This window comes from Hibiscus syriacus, unplaced genomic scaffold (assembly GCF_006381635.1).
Source record: "Hibiscus syriacus cultivar Baekdansim isolate YM2019G1 unplaced genomic scaffold, ASM638163v2 tig00111013_pilon, whole genome shotgun sequence".
Classification (NCBI taxonomy): Eukaryota; Viridiplantae; Streptophyta; class Magnoliopsida; order Malvales; family Malvaceae; genus Hibiscus; species Hibiscus syriacus.
In genome coordinates, this window is record NW_024062953.1 from 908,189 (window position 1) to 929,329 (window position 21,141).

The window sequence follows — 21,141 nt, forward strand, 5'->3', positions numbered from 1 at the left end:
ATTTATCATGCTGTCATATACTATTGCCTTAAGGGATGGGATCTGAAGCTCGACGATAAGCCAATGGTTACGTTCCAAAACAGGGATAAACACCTGCAATCAGTAATAATCATTCATTTGCGCACTTATTTATGAATACCTTTAAACTCGATCTAAAATAAACACTAACCTTATCGACCTCCCACCATGCAGGATAAAGTTTAGCTTGTCCATTGCCCAACGCAAATGATCATCTCGTTGATTCTTCAAGTGAACGGCGTTAAAAGACGTCGGCATAATTGTATACCGTGTATTTCTTTATTTTCCTTAAGTTTCCTAATTATTAGAAGACGGACACCCACGCATCGATATGCTGTTTTACAAAAAAAGACATATATTAGTAACTTACATAAATTTACAAAAAAAATAATCAAATGAAAATATAAGAAAATATAAGACTTACTCCTCCATCGAAATAGCCATTGTCTTCGACCCCTAATAATACGCCCCACCAAGACCGATCAAGCAACAAATAGATATCATCATTGAGCTTGCATATGTCAGTGAAACACCCCTGGCTTCGCTCATGTAGATAAAAATCAACTGCGGTCTTAGCCCAAAGGGTGTTATCCAGAATTGTGTCCGGTAGTTGTTTCCTCTCCTCTTCAGATACCGGTATGGTACTGGCCGGTAACTCATACGAGAGCCAACTTGAATCCATCATGTCCGGCACGTCAGAGGGTTTCTCAAGAATCCTACATATGACGCCATGTGAATCGGGCTCTTGAATGGTGGGAGGGACCTCTTCAACGATGACAGTGGCCTCTTGAACGGTGGGAGGGACTCTCGAGGAATGATAGGGGCCTCTTCAACGATAGGAGTGGACTTGAGGGATGATAGGCGAGTCGGCTTCTTCTTGCGGTGTCTTCGCACTATTGGGGTATACGGAGACTTAATAGCACGTGCACGCCGTCTGATGCGTGAACTCTATCGTGCAAGAAAAACCCGACGTAAAGCATCCACCTTATCGGTCCGCTAAATAAAATACAAATATCAGTAAATAAACAGACATGATATTTAAACAGTGAAAACAAAGATAAATATATTTCAAACTTTCAACAAAGACAAACAAAGACAAATACTAACTTCACAGTGTTAAAGTAAAAGTTTAGCAGTTTTGGCAGCAACCGAATAAATTTACTAAGCAATCTAAGTGAAATGGTTAATTTAAGTGAAATTACGAGTAAATTTATCATCAAGTTAAATATGGAAAATCTTAAACTTACCTCGTTGCGTAGAGTATGAACCTCATTCTGCAACGATACTACCATCTCACGTAGAGCGGTAACCTCACCACGTAAAGTAGACACCTCCACACGCCATGCACCATCGTTATCGCGTAGAGTACCGATCTCATCACGCAAGGCATTGACCTCATCACGTAACTCCCTTGACTCATCCCGTGGAGGTGGAGAACAGGGAGATAGAAGTCGTGGCATCTTTGTCGGTCGCCTATCATGAGGTGATGGTGGAGAAGAGACTCGATGATGTGACGGGATAGGTGATGGCTCTCGTTATAGAGGTGTATAGTCGGGTCGATCAGGTGATGGCTCTGGGTGAGGTGATGGCTCTCGAAGTGGAGGAAGTGGAGGCTGCTCATCATTCATGCCATCAAAAAAATACTGACTAGCTTGCCACCAATCAGTGGCAAGCTCAGCCTCCGGGTGTCAGTCTCATTAATGGAGTGTTGGCCCCTAAAAATATAAAAACTAAAACAAAGTTAAACGTCTACTATTAATAACTTGTTTATATATGATAGTATTTGTGTTAACTTACATTATTTATTGTCGCATATGGTATTAAGTCTTCCCCAATCCAACATATGTTCCTCTTCCAGGAAATAGCCCTAGGAATATCATCTGAGGATTTTAATGCATATGTCGCATGCTGGGAAAGCCTCGAATATCCAAATCTACAAATAATATAATAACAAACATTAGTAATTGTTAAATAATTAATTAATTTTGAAAACATTATATAGAAATTCTTACCTTAAAGGCCCAAACAAAGCCTGACAAAGTGTATTTCGACCCATCGCCCCGCAAACTTTTGCGGTCATCAAAGGCAGACGACAACTTAGTCCAGGTAGCTTTCCATATATACGAACCCCACGGAAACATATTCCATGCATTTAGGTCCTCTACCAATAATATTAGCTCCTGAGGAATAGGTTGTCTGGCTCTCTGCCTAAAAAGCCGGCATACAAAAGTAGTAGAAGGCATACTCGGACAACATCGACGTCATTCATCCGAGTAAAACCATCTTTCTTATTAAACAATTTCTTCATGTCGTCGACGTGTAAGTTCGGCTTCTCTATTGACTCATCAGGAAAAACCCTGGATAACCATGATGGGCGGGTGATATGACGAGTGTATCGGCCTACATCATAGTGTCCGAATCGTAGACCAGTGATTAAGCAGAACTCCTTCCGCCCAAAACAAGTATACGCCGGTGGAAAATGAAACCATATCTCTTCTCACCACGTTGTATACTGTCGGGTAGATCGCTAGTCATGGTCTGAAGCCACAAATGGGTCAAACTAGCATCTCCACCCGGATGCTGTACTCTCAGCCATGGCCCGAAGCAGGTTTCTTCAAACAATTTTCTTTGTGCAGTGAAAGCTTCGAAGCATTGTAGTGGCTAGGCTAACTTTATTCCTTAATGTCAATGAAGCCGAAAAAAATTTCTACAAAAAAAATAAAACATACCAAGTTAGATATACAAAAAATTACACTGTCAAGATATACCAAAAACAAAACAATAAACATAAATAGTAGTTTATTCTTGAAACTAAAATTTGCAACACTGTTTTTGTCTTTTGGTTGAAATGAAAATCGCAACGAGATAATGAGAATCGCAACGCGGAAATGACTATCGCGACCAGACAATCGCAACGCGAAATGAAAATCGCAACCGCGAAATAAAAATCGCAACGCGAAATGAAAATCGCAACGCGAAATGAAAATCGCAACGAGAAATGAAAATCGCAATGCGATTTTGGTTTCGCGTTGCGATTATCTCGTTGCGATAGTTATTTCGCGTTGCGATTTTCATTCTCGAAACTATTCTTCTGCATTACTTCAACGAAAAGACAAAGCAAAGACAAATACTAACTTCACAGGCTAAACAGTTTAGCAGTATTGGCAGCAATCGAATGAATTTAATAAGAAATCTAAGTGAAATGGTTAATCTATTATTGAAATTACTAGTAAACTTATCATCAACCTCAATATGAAAAACCTAAAATAATGCAAAAATTCAAAATAAAAATTAAAAAAACTAACCCTCGGAGGTTGATTTTCCATTTCTGAATGATTGTGAGGGATTTTTGACTGTGAATGGTTATGAGGGATTTCGCCGACGATGGGGACGGAAATCTTTGGAGATGGGGACGGATTTCGCCGTAGAGAGTGAGAGATGGAGATGGGACTGAGTGTTGTGTTTTTGGGTTTGAGGTTATGAGTTGCGATTACTGTGGACGGTTCAGTTTCCGATTTATTAAGAAAAAATTCGTGTTTGGAATTTGAAAAAAAAAATACGCGTTAATACGAATGGAGCTATGTAAATCGCGTTGCGAAAGTCAGAATCGCGTTGCGAAAGTCAGTATCTCGTTGCGATTTTGTATTATCGCATTGCGATAGTAAGTATCGCATTGCGATAGTCAGTATCGCATTGCGATTTTCCCAATTCGCGTTGCGATTTACTTATTCGCATTGCGAATTGGGAAAATCGCAACGACATTGTATACCATCGCAACGCGATTTCCAACTATCGCAACGCGAAATGCAACGCGAATTTGCGATAATGGAGATCGCGTTGCGAATTAGCGATCGCATTACGATTTTGTTGGTCATTTTGGCAAATCCGGAAAAAGTTGGTTAAAATCGTATATTATATGGGATTTTTTGTCACTGAGGTTATTTTCTCTATTTTATATCTAAGTTATTAGTATTTCTTTTTAATCTTATTCGTGCACTAATCAGTGCATATTTTTTCGGTCGGTGTTATAATTAAATAATATAATAGTATTTCTTCTACGCATGCAAAGACATATTATATAATACTAACAATTTAAATCATTTGATGATTGAATTATCATCACGTACTTATGAATCAAGAATTCGAGAATCGGTATCGAGTATTGTTTTCATATTATATTTTCTTCATTTATGAATTAAAATTTTAGTTTTTAATCTTACTGAAATGATTTAAGATCTTACTCCAGAAACCAATTGATAGTTTAAAATGTTTATTTACGTGCTAATGTCGGCCTCTTTCTATGGTGTCGATGACAAGTATTTCAACCTATTAGATTTACGAATGCAAGATTTTATGTAAGAGGGTGAATTTATAAAATTTTAGAAGAAAGTGAAATTATAAAATTTTAGGAGACGAAAATAAACTATCAATAGAAAATACACAGAAAAAATATAAAATATAAGATAATTTAAAAATTTTAGGGGGGACAACTGCCCCCACGCTTCCCACCTTCGTTCCATCCCTAGTTGCATGGACCTATCGTAAGGGAGTGACCATTTCAACTCTGTTTTCTTCATTAATAAGTTAAAATTCAAACGCTTGATCATGTTTAAGGGATTTAATATTTCACTAGATCAAGTGATTATTTTTTTAATAGTCTCAAGTGACTACAAGGTTAAATTTGTTCATAATTTTTCTTAGCCTATTAATAATACATATATACATACATACCCTACAAACAAAACTTCTTAAATTCGGATCCTTAAAAAAACCACATTTTTTTTACTGCCGAGACGGCTCATAATCTAAAATACTTGTTTCATAATCTAAAATACTTGTTTACATGCTAACGTCAACCCCTCAACGGTGTTGCTGACAATTAGTTGAACCTGCTCTCCTAGGGACCTAGAGGGTATATAAAAACCCTAATTCTTCGCCCCATGATTATCAGCACACAAAGGACGTCGAGTGAAGAAAAAAGTGACCGTGTGAAAGCTCGGTGAACTGATGGGAAGGAAACCTTGTTGTGCCAAGGAAGGGATGAACAAAGGCGCATGGTCTGCAAATGAAGACCAAATCCTCACCAACTACATCAAAACTCATGGCGAAGGCAAATGGAGAGACCTTCCTCATAGAGCTGGTATTGTTGTTTTACTCCATTATACCTTCAATTAATTTTTTCCCTCAACTTGGTCCCTGAATTTTTCCAACTTTTAGTCCTTTTAACTGTGCGGTACTTTGAGATTGTGTCATGCGTGACATTATCAGAGCGTGACATTATCGAAAGGACTGGAAATGAGATAAAAATCTTTAGGGATTAATATGGACCGAACAAAAGTTCGAGGACCAAGTTGATATAATGTCCTTTGTAATGAATGTGGTTGATATAGGGTTGAAGCGATGTGGGAAGAGTTGCCGGCTCCGGTGGCTGAATTATCTGAGGCCGGATATTAAGAGAGGAAACATTTCTATTGAAGAAGAAGAGCTCATTATTAGACTACACAGGCTCCTTGGTAACAGGTAACAGGTAACTCTTATATATATTTTTTTCTTTTGGATAAATTCTGGTTTTTTGTCTCTCTACTATATTTAAATTTGAGATTTAGTTCTTATATTTTTAGTTGACATATATGTAGTTGACAGCTAATTACTCCAATTAATTATATTTTAAATATTTTTTAGAAAACACTCCTTCAAACACGTCATCATCATAAAAGAAAAAGATTAAATCGTGTCAAATTAAAGTACAATGATTAATCTCAAATTTGAACATAGTAGAAGGATCAATATCAAATGTTGACCTTTTTTTCACTTTTCAATTTTAGAGTAAATGAGTTTCCACATCTTTAAGAAAAAAGGGTAGAAAATGGCACTCGACACTCTTTTTGCATTAAATGAAACTCTTGTTCAAGTGTTATTTTAGGTAACATGTACGGTACGTTTCGTTTCAGTTAAAATTTTAGTGTGTTCGATCATTTTAATATATTTTTATAACTTTTGGTAATGAAAGTTCGATACTTTCAGGTGGTCTCTCATCGCCGGCAGATTACCGGGACGAACGGACAACGAAATCAAAAACTACTGGAACACAAATTTGGGTAAAAGATTGCAAGGCCAAAAGAAAAATACTTCTCCCATAGCTACCACAGAAGCTTCTCACAAAGTGATTCGTACCAAGGCAGTTAAGTGCAGCAAGGCCGTCAACCTTACTCTAGACCTCGAACCCAAAACCGTTAGTCTGTCTTCTTCGAGCGGCAACGAGGACAATAACTCCATAGATTTCTTGATGGACTTCGACATCGATGAACTTCTCTTACCCGAATATGATCCGATCTCAGAGGTCCGTCAAGTTCAACAAGGTGATGAAAATGTCAATAACGCGAGGTATGGTGATGGTTTCGACTTGGTTACGGATGAAGTGAACGAGCTTCGCAAATCAATGGATGATTTGAGGGATGGCACTGCGTTTTCTCGGACAAGTGAAACCTTGGATCTTCAAAGCCTAGCCTCGTATCTGAACATAGAAGATGAATGGATTAACCAATATTTGTAGTTTAATAGTTCTGTTGTTGTAATAAGAATTGAGCGTCAGGCAAGGGAAGTTGGTCGATTGAGTTTTAGTTTAGTTAATACGATTATTATTGTAATAATTTGGATATTGTGAATTTTAACGTACTTAAAAACATAATATTATTAAACATTTTATAAAAATTAAGAAGTTAACCCGATTAGATAATATTTTGAGCATTGTCGTTAAGTAAAAATCACATTTCATAATTTATATGAAAAATAATATAAATCAATATTATAACTATTCATTATATTCGAGTGAAATTAATATTTTATATAAAGTTTAAGAGTTAAATTGTATTTTATGTACATTTTAAGGTTAAATTTATATTTTATCTAAAATTTTGGAGTCAAATTAAAATTTAACCATTTTTACTAGCGTGCCACTTTAGTAACAGAAAATAAGACGGATCAAAAATAAAAGGTACCAGAACTAAAAAATATTTGAACCAGTAACCAAAATCGAACAAACAAAAAACAAAAGGGCCACCAGTATAGTTACCCACTTAATATTTAAATAATTTTAATTATTTAAACTTTGCCGAACATGTATGGGATTAAATCCCTAATGAGAAGACATTATAAGTACAGGATCGGCAAAATCCACCGGTTCAGTCTCCGCTCAGGTATTCGCCCCGATTAGAAAAACAAAAGAACAAGAGGCGGAGGTAGTTATATATCTAGGGTTTTTATCGATTTAAGGGAAGATTTCAGTTTCGATCTAGCAATCAATGGCGTGCGTGTACATACCGGTTCAAAACTCAGAGGAGGAAGTGCGAGTGGCTCTGGATCAACTTCCCCGGGATGCTTCTGATATTCTCGATATCCTCAAAGCCGAGCAAGCTCCTCTCGATCTTTGGCTCATCATCGCGGTTCGCTCTTTGTTCTCTTTTAATTCCTTGTAAATTTATGTATTTAACTCGTGGAATCATCTCAATCATGTTACGACAAGGTTTTGGGATTTTATTTTTCACTTTCCTCTTAACGCGATTGCGAAAATTAGCTGAAATTTGAAACTGTAACTGTTTCTTTAAACTTGTCTTTGAGATTTTCTTTATATTCGTTAATTTTGTTCTTAATGATTTAGAGGGAATACTTTAAGCAAGGGAAGGTTGAACAATTTCGACAAATTCTGGAAGAAGGATCCAGTCCTGGTATTATGCGTTTTCTTATTCATGCTCTTTTTCTTGGTTTGGTATTATGCTACCGGTTTTGTTGAATTTGTGGTAACTGGTTAATTGTTATCGCATGTTCTGATTGTTGTATTTTTCCTATTGTAGAAATCGATGAGTATTATGCCGATGTTAGATACGAGAGGATTGCTATCCTAAATGCTTTAGGCGCTTATTACAGCTACCTTGGAAAAATTGAGACAAGACAAAGAGAAAAAGAGGAACATTTTATTTTGGCTACTCAGTATTACAATAAAGCATCAAGAATTGATATGCACGAGCCTTCAACTTGGGTTGGCAAAGGTGAACATTTTTGGGCTTTTTTGTGTTGTTGCATATCTAATTAGAGTTTCAATTACAAGTATAAAAGCGGGATAGTGTTGTGGACTTGGTTTTAGTTTCAAGTATATTTACGTGACTTTTCCTATTGATATGAGATTATACTCGGTGTCTAGTCTAGTTCATGATGAACTTATTGTTTGCTATCAATTAATGTCTACTATTTACAGGTCAGCTTCTCCTGGCAAAAGGTGAAGTGGAACAGGCATTTGCTGCGTTTAAGATTGTCTTGGAAGGAGATCGTGATAATGTTCCTGCTCTTCTTGGCCAGGTGTATTTAATTATTCTTTTCCCCCCTATCTAATGTAATATGATTGTGGTTAGATTTGTTGATTGCATTGAAGATTTTTTATGATATTGTTGTGCTAGTGACCATACTTGTACATTATATGATTGATAAACAGTGCATTAGAAATTTTTGAGGAAACTCATTGTCTTCTGTAAAGATGTAAAGTTCTGGATGGAATGGCCCAGGAAACCCAATTGGGTCATTGCTTAATATATTCATGCTGCTTCCCCCCCCCCAACTAACCTGTTCTGGATATCTTCAGGCATGTGTTGAGTTCAATCGTGGTCGTTATTCTGATTCATTGGAGTTATATAAGGTCAGCAGTTCATACTTTTTTAACTCAAGTATTTAACATCATGACAAGTTTGTTAACTCACATAACATCTTACTTTTCTAAGAGGACCTTGCAAGTTTATCCTAATTGTCCTGGAGCTGTCAGACTTGGGATTGGTCTCTGTCGATATAAATTGGGTCAATTTCAAAAGGCTAGACAGGCATTTCAGCGAGTTTTAGAGGTAATTTGGTTCAATCAATTACATTTCATCTCTTTTTTATTTGTTTCAGTTGTTTATGTTTCTAAATGCAATAATTTATGGCATGCTGATTGTTCTCTTTGTCTTCAAATATCAATATTTGCAGTTAGACTCAGAAAACGTTGAAGCTCTTGTTGCATTGGCAATCATGGATTTACAAGCAAATGATGGTATATTGGGACATATGATTGTTCAGCTAATGATAAATATCTCTATGGTTTGTTTATTGTTCTATTTTCTGATTTCAGTGTTGGTGATGATGCTTTAATATGTCTTTACAGCTGCTGGGATTGAGAAAGGCATGGACAAAATGCGTAGAGCTTTTGAGATATATCCCTATTGTGCAATGGCACTAAATTATCTAGCAAATCACTTTTTCTTCACTGGACAACACTTTTTAGTCGAGCAACTGACTGAAACAGCTCTTGCTGTCACCAATCATGGACCAACAAAATCACATTCTTTCTACAATCTAGCACGCTCTTATCATAGCAAGGTCCAAATACTATTACTTTATATCTATGTTTCTTACAGGCCCTTACTAATATTTATTACCATTATTATTACATACTTTACGGTGAACGATGTGGAAGTGTCAATATATCATATTGTTTTTTTTTGTTCATAGCACAATAGAGAATGCACTAGCTGGCTCTCTTTTCCCCTTTTGATCTTGCTTTGTTTTACAAGGAACTAGATAGGGTTGTCTGATAAATAGAACAAGCTATCCTAGTTATTCCTTTATATGGATGATGGTTCCTATTAATCAGTCACTATCCATGATTACTCTTATAAAAGTGATTGTGTTGCTGTTCAGTGTGATAAATAAGATTGTTTCTTCCTTTATATACCATTGAAGTTCTGTTAGACTGACAATTTTCCTGCTTGGAATAACTATAATGCTACTTTTCTTTGCTACTTCATATTCTCAAATCTCAACTTGTTGAATTTATGTTGGCAATCTAAAACTACTGAATTAGTCATACATGACAAACTGTGATGATTTGATTCTTGAAATTACTGATGGGAGCAATATTGTTTCTTCTTAGTGTAGGGGGACTTTGAGAAAGCTGGATACTATTACATGGCATCTATTAAGGAAATCAATAAGCCTGTTGAATTTGTATTTCCCTACTATGGTAAGTAACACATTTAATATACTTATGAGTTCAAATATTCAACTAATTTTGTGCATTATTCTCTGGATTATTTTAGTTTGAACTCAATTATCTCAGGCTTGGACTAACCAGTAAAGTAATACCTGTTTCCCTATTAATATCACCAATTTGAATGTGACACTTTAATATTGGAAATGGCAAAATCAATCGGGTGGGAGGTACAGTTTCGAATGTTTAACGGTGAGTGAGATAAGATGGTTTATAAAAATGATTGATATGAAATGTTGGAATTTCAAAGCATGATGATTATAAGCTAGTTTAGCATTTCTGTAGAAAAAGTACTTTTGAAAAGTGCAGTTGAAATGTGCTTTTGGAAAGACTTAACAGTCAGCTTCTTGGTTTGGTTCCAATATCACTTCTGAAAATTGTTTTTGATGGAAAGCCCTTTGTTTAGCATTCTTTTGCAATAAAAAAATGCTTTTGGACAGCCAAAAGCAATGTTAAACACACTCTATGTCAAATGTTACTCCTGAAATGTCTTTTGTCCATTAAAATGATTTTGTTGCAACAGGCTTGGGACAAGTGAAACTTAAGTCGGGAGATTTTAGGAGTGCACTTTCAAACTTTGAAAAAGTTTTAGAGGTTTACCCTGATAATTGTGAGACATTGAAGGTGAGTAGAAATGACATTGTTGTTTTTTCGTTCGTTATAGTGTTATGTTGTTTAAGGTTTTCCTTTTGTAGTTTACTGAATTTTATTGTTTCCTATAGGCTCTTGGGCACATATATGTTCAGCTTGGTCAGGTTGAAAAGGCCCAAGAATTTATGAGAAAGGCTGCGAAAATTGATCCCCGGGATGCTCAGGTAATTTATATTCTTTAAGATGTCCGTGGATTATGGTTCAGACTATGATGCCCACTGTTGTATGCAAATGCTTCAACATGGAATTTTCTTGAAAGATTGGCCGCGATTTTCAGAGATTAGATGGTGGATTTTAGGATAGGCAATTTTGGCATTCTTTTATCTTGTCATTGTACTAAAGCAGTTTTTTTGTAATGCTGTTTCTAATCTAGCCTTTACACAGGCATTTCTTGATCTAGGGGAATTGTTAATTTCATCTGACACAGGAGCTGCCCTTGATGCCTTCAAAACGGTAAGGGCTTCCTTGTTAATTGTGGCCTAATCTTGAGTCTTTGCTTCTAGATAAATTTCAATAAAGTTGTAGCGTTATCTTATCTATTTACTATTTCTTTTCTTAAAAAATCAAAATGCTTGTAAAGGCACGGAATCTTCTGGAAAAGGGAAGTCAAGCTGTGCCAGTAGAAGTGCTCAACAATATTGGCGTTCTTCATTTTGAAAGGGAAGAGCTCGAGGTTTGTGCAGATTTCTTATGGCTGAATCAATGTTAATCAGTTTTACTGTCTGTATATTTGTTGCTATTGCCGTTAAACAATTATATATTGCAAATTAAAGTACCCAGCAAGTAACATCTTCACAATTGTCAACTTGCCTAGTATTTCTTTACTTATGACAGCTGATGTTTCATATTTACAGCTTGCCCTGGAAAGCTTTAACAAGGCTCTGGGAGATGGTGTATGGCTTGCTTTAACAGGAAATAAGCCAAAATCCTATGTTATTGAAGCTAGTGCATCTATCCTGGACTACAAGGATATGCAAGTATTTCATAGGCTCGAGGAAGACGGTATTCCTGTGGAACTACCCTGGAATAAAGTAACAGTTGTATTTAACCTTGCCCGATTACATGAGCAGCTGCATAACACAGGAATAGCAAACATATTGTATCGCTTGATATTGTTCAAGGTAAGATCTGCAAATGTGCATTTCCCTTATATTCTACTTAAGCACCTTTCCCCAATAGTGATTACCCTGGACAAAGGCATTTATTTGACTAGATGTACGGGGACCATTGAATTAGAGGGGAATCTTATTTTTGATTATGTTTGATAGTTGGCTTTAAGACAGCTGATTTGTTGCAGTTTGTCAATTGGTTTTAGAGCTTAATACAGTCCAAATTTCCACTGTTGCAGGCATGATTTAAAACTATACATATTATGTTGCATGTTATATGAGACCTACCATTAATATAATGAGCCTGTTGTTATCCTTTTTCTTTGGTATATCTCCAAACCTTTTAAAGATTATTTACATGTTGATTATTTAAATTACCTCATGGTTGACCAAATGCCATGTTTTGGTCTGAAGAAAATCAGATATCATCTATTTCCTTTTAAAGATTATTTGCATGTATTCTCAATTTTGTTTAACAAGTTTGTTCCTTTACTTCTTGACAGTATCCAGACTACGTTGATGCTTATTTGAGGCTAGCTGCCATTGCAAAAGCTCGAAATAATCTTCAATTAAGCATTGAACTGGTTGTTATTAACCCAATAAAACTCCTATTTTCTTATATTATTTTATACTTGTTTGTTTGATCATAGTTCCAACTTTATACGCATAGGTTAATGAGGCACTGAAAGTGAATGACAAATGCCCCAATGCATTATCCATGCTTGGTGACTTGGAGCTCAAGAATGATGACTGGGTAAAAGCAAAGGAAACCTTGCGTTCTGCTAGTGATGCAACCAATGGGAAGGATTCTTATGGTATTCTTTCTCTGGTGCGTAAGAAGTCATTTTTGGATAGTAAAATTATTCTCCATTAACTTGCATTCATTTTACTCAATTCTCAACAGTGACATTTATTTCTCTGACAACTTCTGCCAATGCTCTTTCAAGTTTTGGATTCACTTGTTTGCATCTCATTCTTATGTTTTGTTTTGTTTATTTTGATATTTTGTAGGGGAACTGGAACTACTTTGCAGCAATTCGCAATGAGAAAAGAAATCCCAAGTTGGAAGCTACCCATTTGGAAAAGGCCAAGGAATTGTACACAAGGGTATGCTTTTATTGTTCACTTTTCTCTGTTAAGTGCCATTTTTCTGTACTTTTTATTAATATGTTATTCAACTAGAGGTTCTGATATATGTTGCTTGGTCTCTTTATATTTTTTGAAGGACCCGTGTTGGGTACATACACGTATCCAACACAACTGAAAAGTAACATAAAGTCTGATGGTGTTCCTCTGTATTACTAGTTTTCTTCTTCAAACTGATAAACCATTTCGCATCAAGGAGGAAGAGATCCTATGGATCTGACTTCTGATATCCTTGTTGAGACATAGATTCATTGCTGAACTCCATATCTTTTCATTCGTGTTGTGCTAATGGTTTATGTTTTGCATCGAATAAATTTGGCTGATACTGGTGTATTCACGTACATTGCAGGTCCTTGTTCAGCATACGGATAATTTATATGCTGCTAATGGTGCAGGAGTAGTGTTGGCAGAAAAGGGCCAGTTTGATGTTTCAAAAGACATTTTTACACAGGTCTGCGTTCGTAATTGTTTCATCTTGTACGCTTGTAACATAAAATTTGAAAGTTTGTAATATAGTTACGGTTATTGTAGGTCCAAGAAGGTGCAAGCGGGAGTGTTTTTGTCCAAATGCCTGATGTATGGATAAACTTGGCCCATATCTTCTTCGCTCAAGGAAATTTTGCTTTAGCTGTAAAAATGGTGAGTGATTTAAAACGTTTTCTTTTTTACATTAATCTTGCACTCCTACAATTGATAATTTTTGCTTTCTTGCAGTATCAAAATTGCCTGAGGAAGTTCTATTACAATACAGACTCTCAAATTCTTCTCTACCTAGCTAGGACTCATTATGAAGCTGAACAATGGCAAGAATGCAAGAAAACTTTATTGAGAGCCATCCACTTAGCTCCTTCAAATTACACACTAAGGTTTGATGCTGGAGTAGCAATGCAGAAATTCTCGACTTCGACACTACAGAAGGACAAAAGGACTGCAGATGAGGTTATTTCATCGAAATCATATCAATTTTGTTTTTTTTTCCTTTATCCAATACTCTTCTCCTGGGGGAAAGGTTTCATATGAAATGATGTTGTAATTGAAATTCTCTTTACTTGTCGTAGTGTAGTTGAAATGAGGCTAAGTTGTGATCCATTTCATTCACGAGTCACTCTGTTGAAACAATGTTGTTTACAACTGGATTCAGTGAACGAAAAGAAATCGATATGCGCCTAATCCTCTTCCCTTTTTTCCATGTTTATAGGTTCGCTCAACGGTTGCAGAGCTAGAGAATGCCGTTCGCATATTTAGTCAATTATCTGCTGCATCAAACCTTCATCTTCACGGGTTTGATGAGAAGAAGATTAACACACATGTTGAGTATTGCAAACACTTGCTTGAAGCTGCAAAAGTTCACCGTGAAGCCGCTGAACGTGAAGAGCAGCAGAACAGGCAGAAACAAGAAGCAGCTCGTCAGCTTGCATTGGCTGAGGAAGCCCGTCGTAAGGCTGAAGAGCAAAGAAAATATCTGGTCTGCATGTGTAAACTTGATTTATTTTTTTGTACATCTATGATTCTAACAAATACGGACGTTTTTTTTTAACAAGGGAAGCTTATGATTGCTTAATTTCTTTTATGGCAAAACAGTTGGAGAGAAGAAAACAAGAAGACGAACAGAAAAGGCTCCAACAGGCTGAGGAACATTTCAAGCGCGTGCAGGCAAGATTTCATCTACCGTCTTTTAAACAGTTATAGATTTTGAACAATTGCAGATCGCTGGCTTTATGATTTTGAATATGATTTGTTCGACTGCTATAATCTCCAGGAGCAATGGAAGAGTAGCAACCCTTCCAGGCGAAGGGACAGGTCTGAAATCGATGATGAAGAGGGTGGGCATAGTGAGAAGAAAAGAAGAAAAGGTGGAAAGAGGAGAAGGAAGGATAAGAATAGATCACGTTACGAGAGAGATGATGAGGAACCCGACATGATGGATGATCGGGAAGAAATGGATGATGAAGATGCCAACAGGAACTATAGGGAATCCACAACTCAGATGAATGATCAGGACGATGACAATGGTGAAAATCCTCACGATCTTCTTGCTGCGGCCGGATTAGAGGATTCCGATCTGGAGGATGATGAGGTTGTAACATTTACGTTAGTCGTTTCTTTTTACCGGCATCTAACATCGTCGTATTCTAGAGTTTAATATCGCCAATGCTTATGGCTTTTCTAAATTGAATTTTTAGTCGATTTGCACATCCGCTGGGATGGGTTATATATTGCCTGAGATGTGACAGTTTGTTTTTCATTTGTGAAGGCTGCTGTGCCCTCATCAGCTGCAGGAAGACGGAGGCAGGCATGGTCGGAATCTGAGGATGATGAACCATCACAAAGGAGATCTGAGTCGAGCCCCGTAAGGGAGGATTTGGCCGAGCAACAAGAGAGTGAAGGAGAAATTAGAGAAGATAATCACAAGCGAAATGCAGGCGATGCGCTTGACGATGAGGATTGAGATCGAAGGGACACGAATTCCGAATTCAAAGCTCATTTTAACTTGTATTGTGGAAATGTTGTTTATAGACTATGCATCTGTAACCCTTTGCTTTTATTTAAGAATCCATGGCCATTTTAGACCATTTAATTGATGTTTATCGAACGCCATTCATCAATTTCTTGCATCATTCCGTTCTCTTATTCTTGTAACATTATAGGGTTATATATTTTTTAAAACACCCTTAAATTTAATAAAATTTTAAATATAAACAATATATCGTTAATGTTTTATTAAAATACATGTTTTGTGAATATTTAGACTGTAGTTCTATATATTATTATATTAACTTCTGTGATATAAAATATATGATTTGGGGAAATGTAAAATAATATATTATAAAACAATAGAATAAACATAAACAAGAGGAATATTTTTAATAAAATTTTAAGTGGAGAGTATTTTATTTCTTAAAATTTTATTTTAAGGTAAAAAAGATTTTTCAATAAATGATTAATATCTTAAAGTGAGAATTTTTTATCTTAAAATTGAAATATTAGAGAATTAAAATGTTTCAAAAAATATTGGTTAAAGTGATTATCTAATTAAATATTAAAAATTTATCTTAAAATGTGAGTATTGAATCGTTAAAATTATAAATATATTTTAAAGAGGAATAAAATAATTATCTAATTAAATATTAATGACATTTTTCATATTATGTCAAAAATAAATCCAAAAAGTGTATTCTAAAGATCAAAATTTTATGTCATCATCCTTACTTCATCCTAGTACATATTTCTCTTATTACTCTCCTTTAATTAAAGTTGTTACATATTGGTTCTTCTCTTACATCTTCGTTGAAAGTCCTTCCCTTTACGGTTTTCAATCTCCGTCATGGCTACTCTAGACTATGATGTTCCCATGGTCCCCGTCGGAGAATCTTCAAACAGATCCGCCGCTTCCTCCTCCACTAAAAAGCCCAAGCGCTTCGAGATCAAAAAGTGGAGCGCCGTTGCACTCTGGGCTTGGGGTACCGATCCCTAACCCTTGTTTACTTCATCTTCTTGCCTTTTTTCTATCTTAAATCATTTCATATTGATTTGGTTGATGGATGCAGATATTGTTGTGGATAATTGTGCGATTTGCAGGAATCACATCATGGATCTCTGTGGGTCTTTTTATCTTGATTTTATTTTTTCAATTTCTTTTTTTTATCCTAATTATGATTTTTTTAGGGTTTGATGAATTCTGATTGGTTATGTTAATTTGGTTTTTAGGTATCGAATGCCAAGCAAACCAAGCCAGCGCCACCAGCGAGGAATGCACTGTCGCTTGGGGTATGTTTATCTTTTTCCACTCCCTAAAACCGTTCTTACCAAATTACACCGTGTTATAATGTCTTGGACATGTTCCTTTGTTGGGGATTACACCATTATGTGCGTGTCTGTGTGCTTCGATATCTCAATGTTTAATTCAGGAATTATTTAGAGCTCTCATTGTATAAGTTTTTTTGGAATAAATCAAGAATTTCATTAAAAGAATGTAGTCGAACTACAACCGACAACCAGAAGGCAACCTCAATTAAAGAAGCCCCCACTCAACACATAGCCTCCTATTCACATTATCACCTTTATCTATACAAGTATTACTCGGGGATAAGTGATTCTGATGTTTGATGCAAGTATATAATATACCAAACACAACAATTGAGATTTTGGAACTTATATAATAACTTGTAGTTGCATGTTTTGATTGTACAGCAGTGTTCTTGTATTGGGGTGGACAAGAACAAATTAGTTGACGAAACTATGGTGGTTTCATCATTTAAAGAGAGGATATTCTTGTTGAGTGTAGAAGATAATAAATTAATTGTAATTTAGACGAAATTATTCCCGTACTCTTTTGTGTTTTATTAGAACATATGTATCTTTTAAGGTGCTAATGGCGATGAATCAATTAAGCTGATAGGGAGCTATTCAATTTTGAGTCATAATGATTTGCCAAAAACCTTGCTGCTCGCTCAGCGCGTGATAGTTACTGTTCCCTCTATCGTTCTTGTAGAGCCTTTTTGAGTTGAGTGCAGCAAGAGCTCTGCCGTTAGGCTTGAGTAGAGAGGCTGTGGCGAGTGAAAGGGAATGTGACACTTCTTACTTTATATTAGGAGGTTAAATCAATAGCAATAGTAGACACGCTATAGTCTTTGCCTCTTTGGCTCTTTGCCAGACAGGAGCAGGACAGGAAGCATCGAATGCCATGGTTCTTGTTACAGACTAGGCTGCAAGTGAGAATGGTAAAAACAGCTCAGTTGTGAATGCTGCCAATAGCCAATTTATTAATTTACTCCTAGTGGCATGAGATGCATTATTTTATAGATTTTGTTGCTTTGCTGAATTGCGTTTGGTGTTTATGCACTTCTAAGTTATAAGTAAAATGTCAGATTATTTTGTATCCTGAAGCTATATGAATATTTTCTTTGTTTTGGTCCGGACTAAGTAAAACGAACCATATCGTTTGCTTTTCCTTTGATGGTTGTATGTTGTTTGCCAAAATTGTTGATCCCTAAACTTTAGTTGTTTCCTAATTAGAGTGATGAATATAGTGCTTGTTAAGGGGTAATTTACTTGTTCCATGAATTCTCTTTAGGATTCATATGAAGTTTGGAGAAACTATTAAAGCGTGTGGGTGATAACATGAAAAACAGAACCGCCTTCTTTAGCATGGTTAAAATATATTTGCTTGTCGATTAATGTTTTGGTCTCGAAATTTTTTTGGTTTACCTATATTAGTTGTGTTTCACCTAAATGAACACTGAAACTCACCCTTTACTGTTTTTGTTCGAAATAAACATAGAAATTCATCTTTGATTGAATATGTAATTGCTTTTCATTCCTAGGGGTCTGCAACCATGCATTTCACTTCCACTGTATCAGCCGATGGTTGAAGACTCGTCAAGTGTGCCCATTGGGTATGATTTTTGCCTCCCAGTGCCTTATTTTCGCTTTGATATTTCGCCTCATCCCATATTTGTTAACTGCATAGCGATCCCGTCTTTGTGTTTTTGATTTTGCAGATAATAGTGAGTGGGAGTTCCAGAAGTATGGTCACTAAATCTTCCGGAACTGTTATCGGTTGAACTCACTTACCTTTCTCACATGGCATGGATGAAGATGATATAATTTTCAGCTTTCTCGACTTTTATTGCACTTGCTTTTAAATATTTTGGGAAACATTTGGATCTATGAATTAGGGTTTGAAATTTGCTATACAGAGTGTAATATGCTTAAATTTTACTGAGAATTATTCATGTGCTAATCTTTCCCCTCTCTCTCTTGGGACTTGGGTTCTTGCCAATCAGGTTTGTAACTCGGATTTTTTGAGCTGAATCATTTCAAGTTTGAATTTTTCGAACTTGGATTTTTCACAGCTCAAGTCTTTTGTGTTCAACACATATTTGGATTTGGGTTTATCCCAATTTAAATTGTCAGGTTTAGATTCGAGTTTGAGTCATAGGAAATCAACAGGTATTAGGTAGGATCAAACATTCCACCAGAAAATTGCATTTAGTATATTAGAACAGTAAGGAGCATGGGTTACAACAGTTTTTTGTACAATTGCAGCAAAGGCCTACCTTCGGACATTTAGGATAGCAGCATTTCCATCTGCAACAACAATCCGTGCAAGAAGGAAACCGGAAAATACAACAATTCCGGCTGCATGAGATTGCTGTTGGTTTAGGACTAGAGCAACACTGCCGTTTTGGAATTCTGCAACAGCTTAAACACGAATCACCGGTACCCGTGCAGCAGTTGCACGAGCTGCCTTTACACGAACCGCAGTTGCACAAAATGCAATCGCATGGATGTTTGCAGTCACAGCAAGGCGTGCATTTCAGATGACAAGAGCACTCGGAACAACAGCAACAGCAGATCCACGACAAGCACGGCATTTTGCTGCAAAAAAGCGATTCGGAATTAAGACTGAAGTTCACAGTAGGCAATGTGTATAAACAAGCTATCCGGATTCAATACAAACAGGAACTCGGTACCATAGCCACTTCCAAAACCGACGCGACTTCCGATTCTTCCGATTTCTGCTTTGAAAGAGACAAAAAGCAAAACGTAAGGCTTCTTACATCCTCTTCTAAACATTAAGCAAAGATTGTTAAAAAAAATGTCGACGAGCTTAGCTCTTACGTAGGTATAAGAGAATCCGAGTTCGCCATCACGAAGTCCGTAACCCTGAGGCGAATAACAAAGAATCCTTTGGTACAACTTCAACAATTCATATATCAAACCCATTATATTTAGTTCGATTAACATTATTGTTGCTACATTATACACGAAAACGTGAGATATAATATGCTTAAATTTATTTATGTTCAAAGAAAACGTACTCAAATGCAAGGAAATTACAAAACTATGTGTCGCAACCGTCTTTCGGTTGGGCCTCGGAATTGGGCTTCGACTTGAAAAATATGGATTGGAGTCGTCACTGATCTTTTATTTTAAAAAAAATAGGTAGATTGGATACCCTATTTTTTACCTGATCTGCGTCTTACCAAAGATGTGTCGGATTCGGGAGTCGGTTACAGTCAAGGAAGGGTTAGCACCCTTGAACTGTCCTTTCGGTACTATATAATTTTCAGTTGTCTTTAATTAAGAAAATTTTAATTTTAAATTAAAAGGTAAAATAACGATTCAAAACTTACCATTGATCGATTGAAATAACCTTAAAGGAAAAGAGATGTTCGAAAAAAAAGTGAAATTGAACCGAAAATAAGGACCATAAGAAATAAACAAAATAAAACATAGAAAAATAAATAAATAAAATAAATGTAATTAATTAAAAATATATGTATAAAGGTAATAATAACAAAGGGAAAACTAAATAAATATATATATATATATATATAATAGTAAAAAGATATGGCGTAAAATGAAGAAAATAAACATGAATATATTTAATAATAATATATATATGATAAAACGTAATATGTTAAATAATATAAAGATAAATAAGATTAAAATAAGATTAAAAAACAAAGTTAAAACACAAATTAAATTTTATCGGGACTAAATTGGAAATTGAAACAGAATGGGGGTCAATTTCAGAAGAAAATCGGAATTGAAAATTGAATTTCGAGTTAAAATGGGGGTCTTAAAAACGTTGGGGATTAATAGGGTGATTTACCCTAATATTTACAAAAACACGCGGATCTCCTAGGGGATCCGTCGGGTCACGGGTCGGTCTGGGTTATAATATAAAAGTTAAATTTTTTAATTTTCCTTCATTTCTCTCTTCTCAAAACCCAGATGCTCCCCCTTATCCTTCAATTCTCTCGCCTGTTCTTCAACAAATGAAGAACACGGCAACATATTTCCAGAATCCGGCCGTTGGCCGCTCCCTGCGCCGCCTCGTCGCCTCCGTTGAATGGTGGCGACCGCCGTTCATCGGCGGCAAAATTTTTTTTTTTAAAGATTTCGAAAGCTCTTTCCACCATTTATTTTAAAAATCAAAACTTTTCTAAAGAAACAAACGCCTCGGGGCTAGATCTAGTTTCGAAATCTCGAAACCCTTTTCCTTTGATCATCGGCGTAACCAACTCTTGAATTATTTGAAGTCAGACAAAGGCAAATCAAGAGGAAGAAGAAACGACATGCAAGGTAAAAAACAAAACAAAAATATTCACCTTTTATTTCTCTTCGAATCTGGTTACA

At 36.0% G+C, this 21,141-nt stretch overlaps 3 protein-coding genes across 4 annotated transcripts; all 3 read left to right on the top strand.

Annotated features, from left to right (window-relative positions):
* Positions 1 to 5,006: 5,006 nt before the first annotated feature.
* Positions 5,007 to 6,609, top strand: LOC120149934 (transcription factor MYB1-like). The gene is made up of 3 exons (XM_039162644.1): positions 5,007 to 5,158; positions 5,409 to 5,538; positions 6,043 to 6,609. Exons 1-3 carry the CDS (start codon positions 5,026 to 5,028, stop codon positions 6,569 to 6,571), a joined length of 792 nt encoding a protein of 263 aa, XP_039018575.1. The 5' UTR covers positions 5,007 to 5,025; the 3' UTR covers positions 6,572 to 6,609.
* A 575-nt stretch (positions 6,610 to 7,184) lies between these two features.
* On the top strand, positions 7,185 to 15,575 carry LOC120149882 (protein CTR9 homolog). 2 transcript variants are annotated; one of them, XM_039162583.1, is made up of 24 exons: positions 7,185 to 7,460; positions 7,676 to 7,742; positions 7,869 to 8,063; positions 8,270 to 8,370; positions 8,651 to 8,704; positions 8,787 to 8,903; positions 9,028 to 9,091; positions 9,203 to 9,417; positions 9,976 to 10,060; positions 10,611 to 10,711; positions 10,810 to 10,902; positions 11,123 to 11,191; positions 11,319 to 11,411; positions 11,593 to 11,859; positions 12,351 to 12,431; positions 12,518 to 12,676; positions 12,859 to 12,954; positions 13,343 to 13,444; positions 13,525 to 13,632; positions 13,708 to 13,932; positions 14,192 to 14,458; positions 14,575 to 14,646; positions 14,753 to 15,070; positions 15,248 to 15,575. In XM_039162583.1, exons 1-24 carry the CDS (start codon positions 7,320 to 7,322, stop codon positions 15,440 to 15,442), a joined length of 3,285 nt encoding a protein of 1,094 aa, XP_039018514.1. In that variant the 5' UTR covers positions 7,185 to 7,319; the 3' UTR covers positions 15,443 to 15,575. The 2 variants fall into 2 exon arrangements, with proteins under 2 accessions (XP_039018514.1, XP_039018515.1); XM_039162584.1 differs by having other exon boundaries at positions 14,753 to 15,065; positions 15,246 to 15,575.
* Positions 15,576 to 16,261: 686 nt separating this feature from the next.
* LOC120149883 (RING-box protein 1a-like) lies at positions 16,262 to 18,759 on the top strand. Its single transcript, XM_039162585.1, has 5 exons — positions 16,262 to 16,454; positions 16,542 to 16,592; positions 16,702 to 16,761; positions 18,318 to 18,389; positions 18,495 to 18,759. The coding sequence occupies exons 1-5, from the start codon at positions 16,319 to 16,321 to the stop codon at positions 18,530 to 18,532; spliced, it is 357 nt and encodes a 118-aa protein (XP_039018516.1). The 5' UTR covers positions 16,262 to 16,318; the 3' UTR covers positions 18,533 to 18,759.
* Positions 18,760 to 21,141: the final 2,382 nt, after the last annotated feature.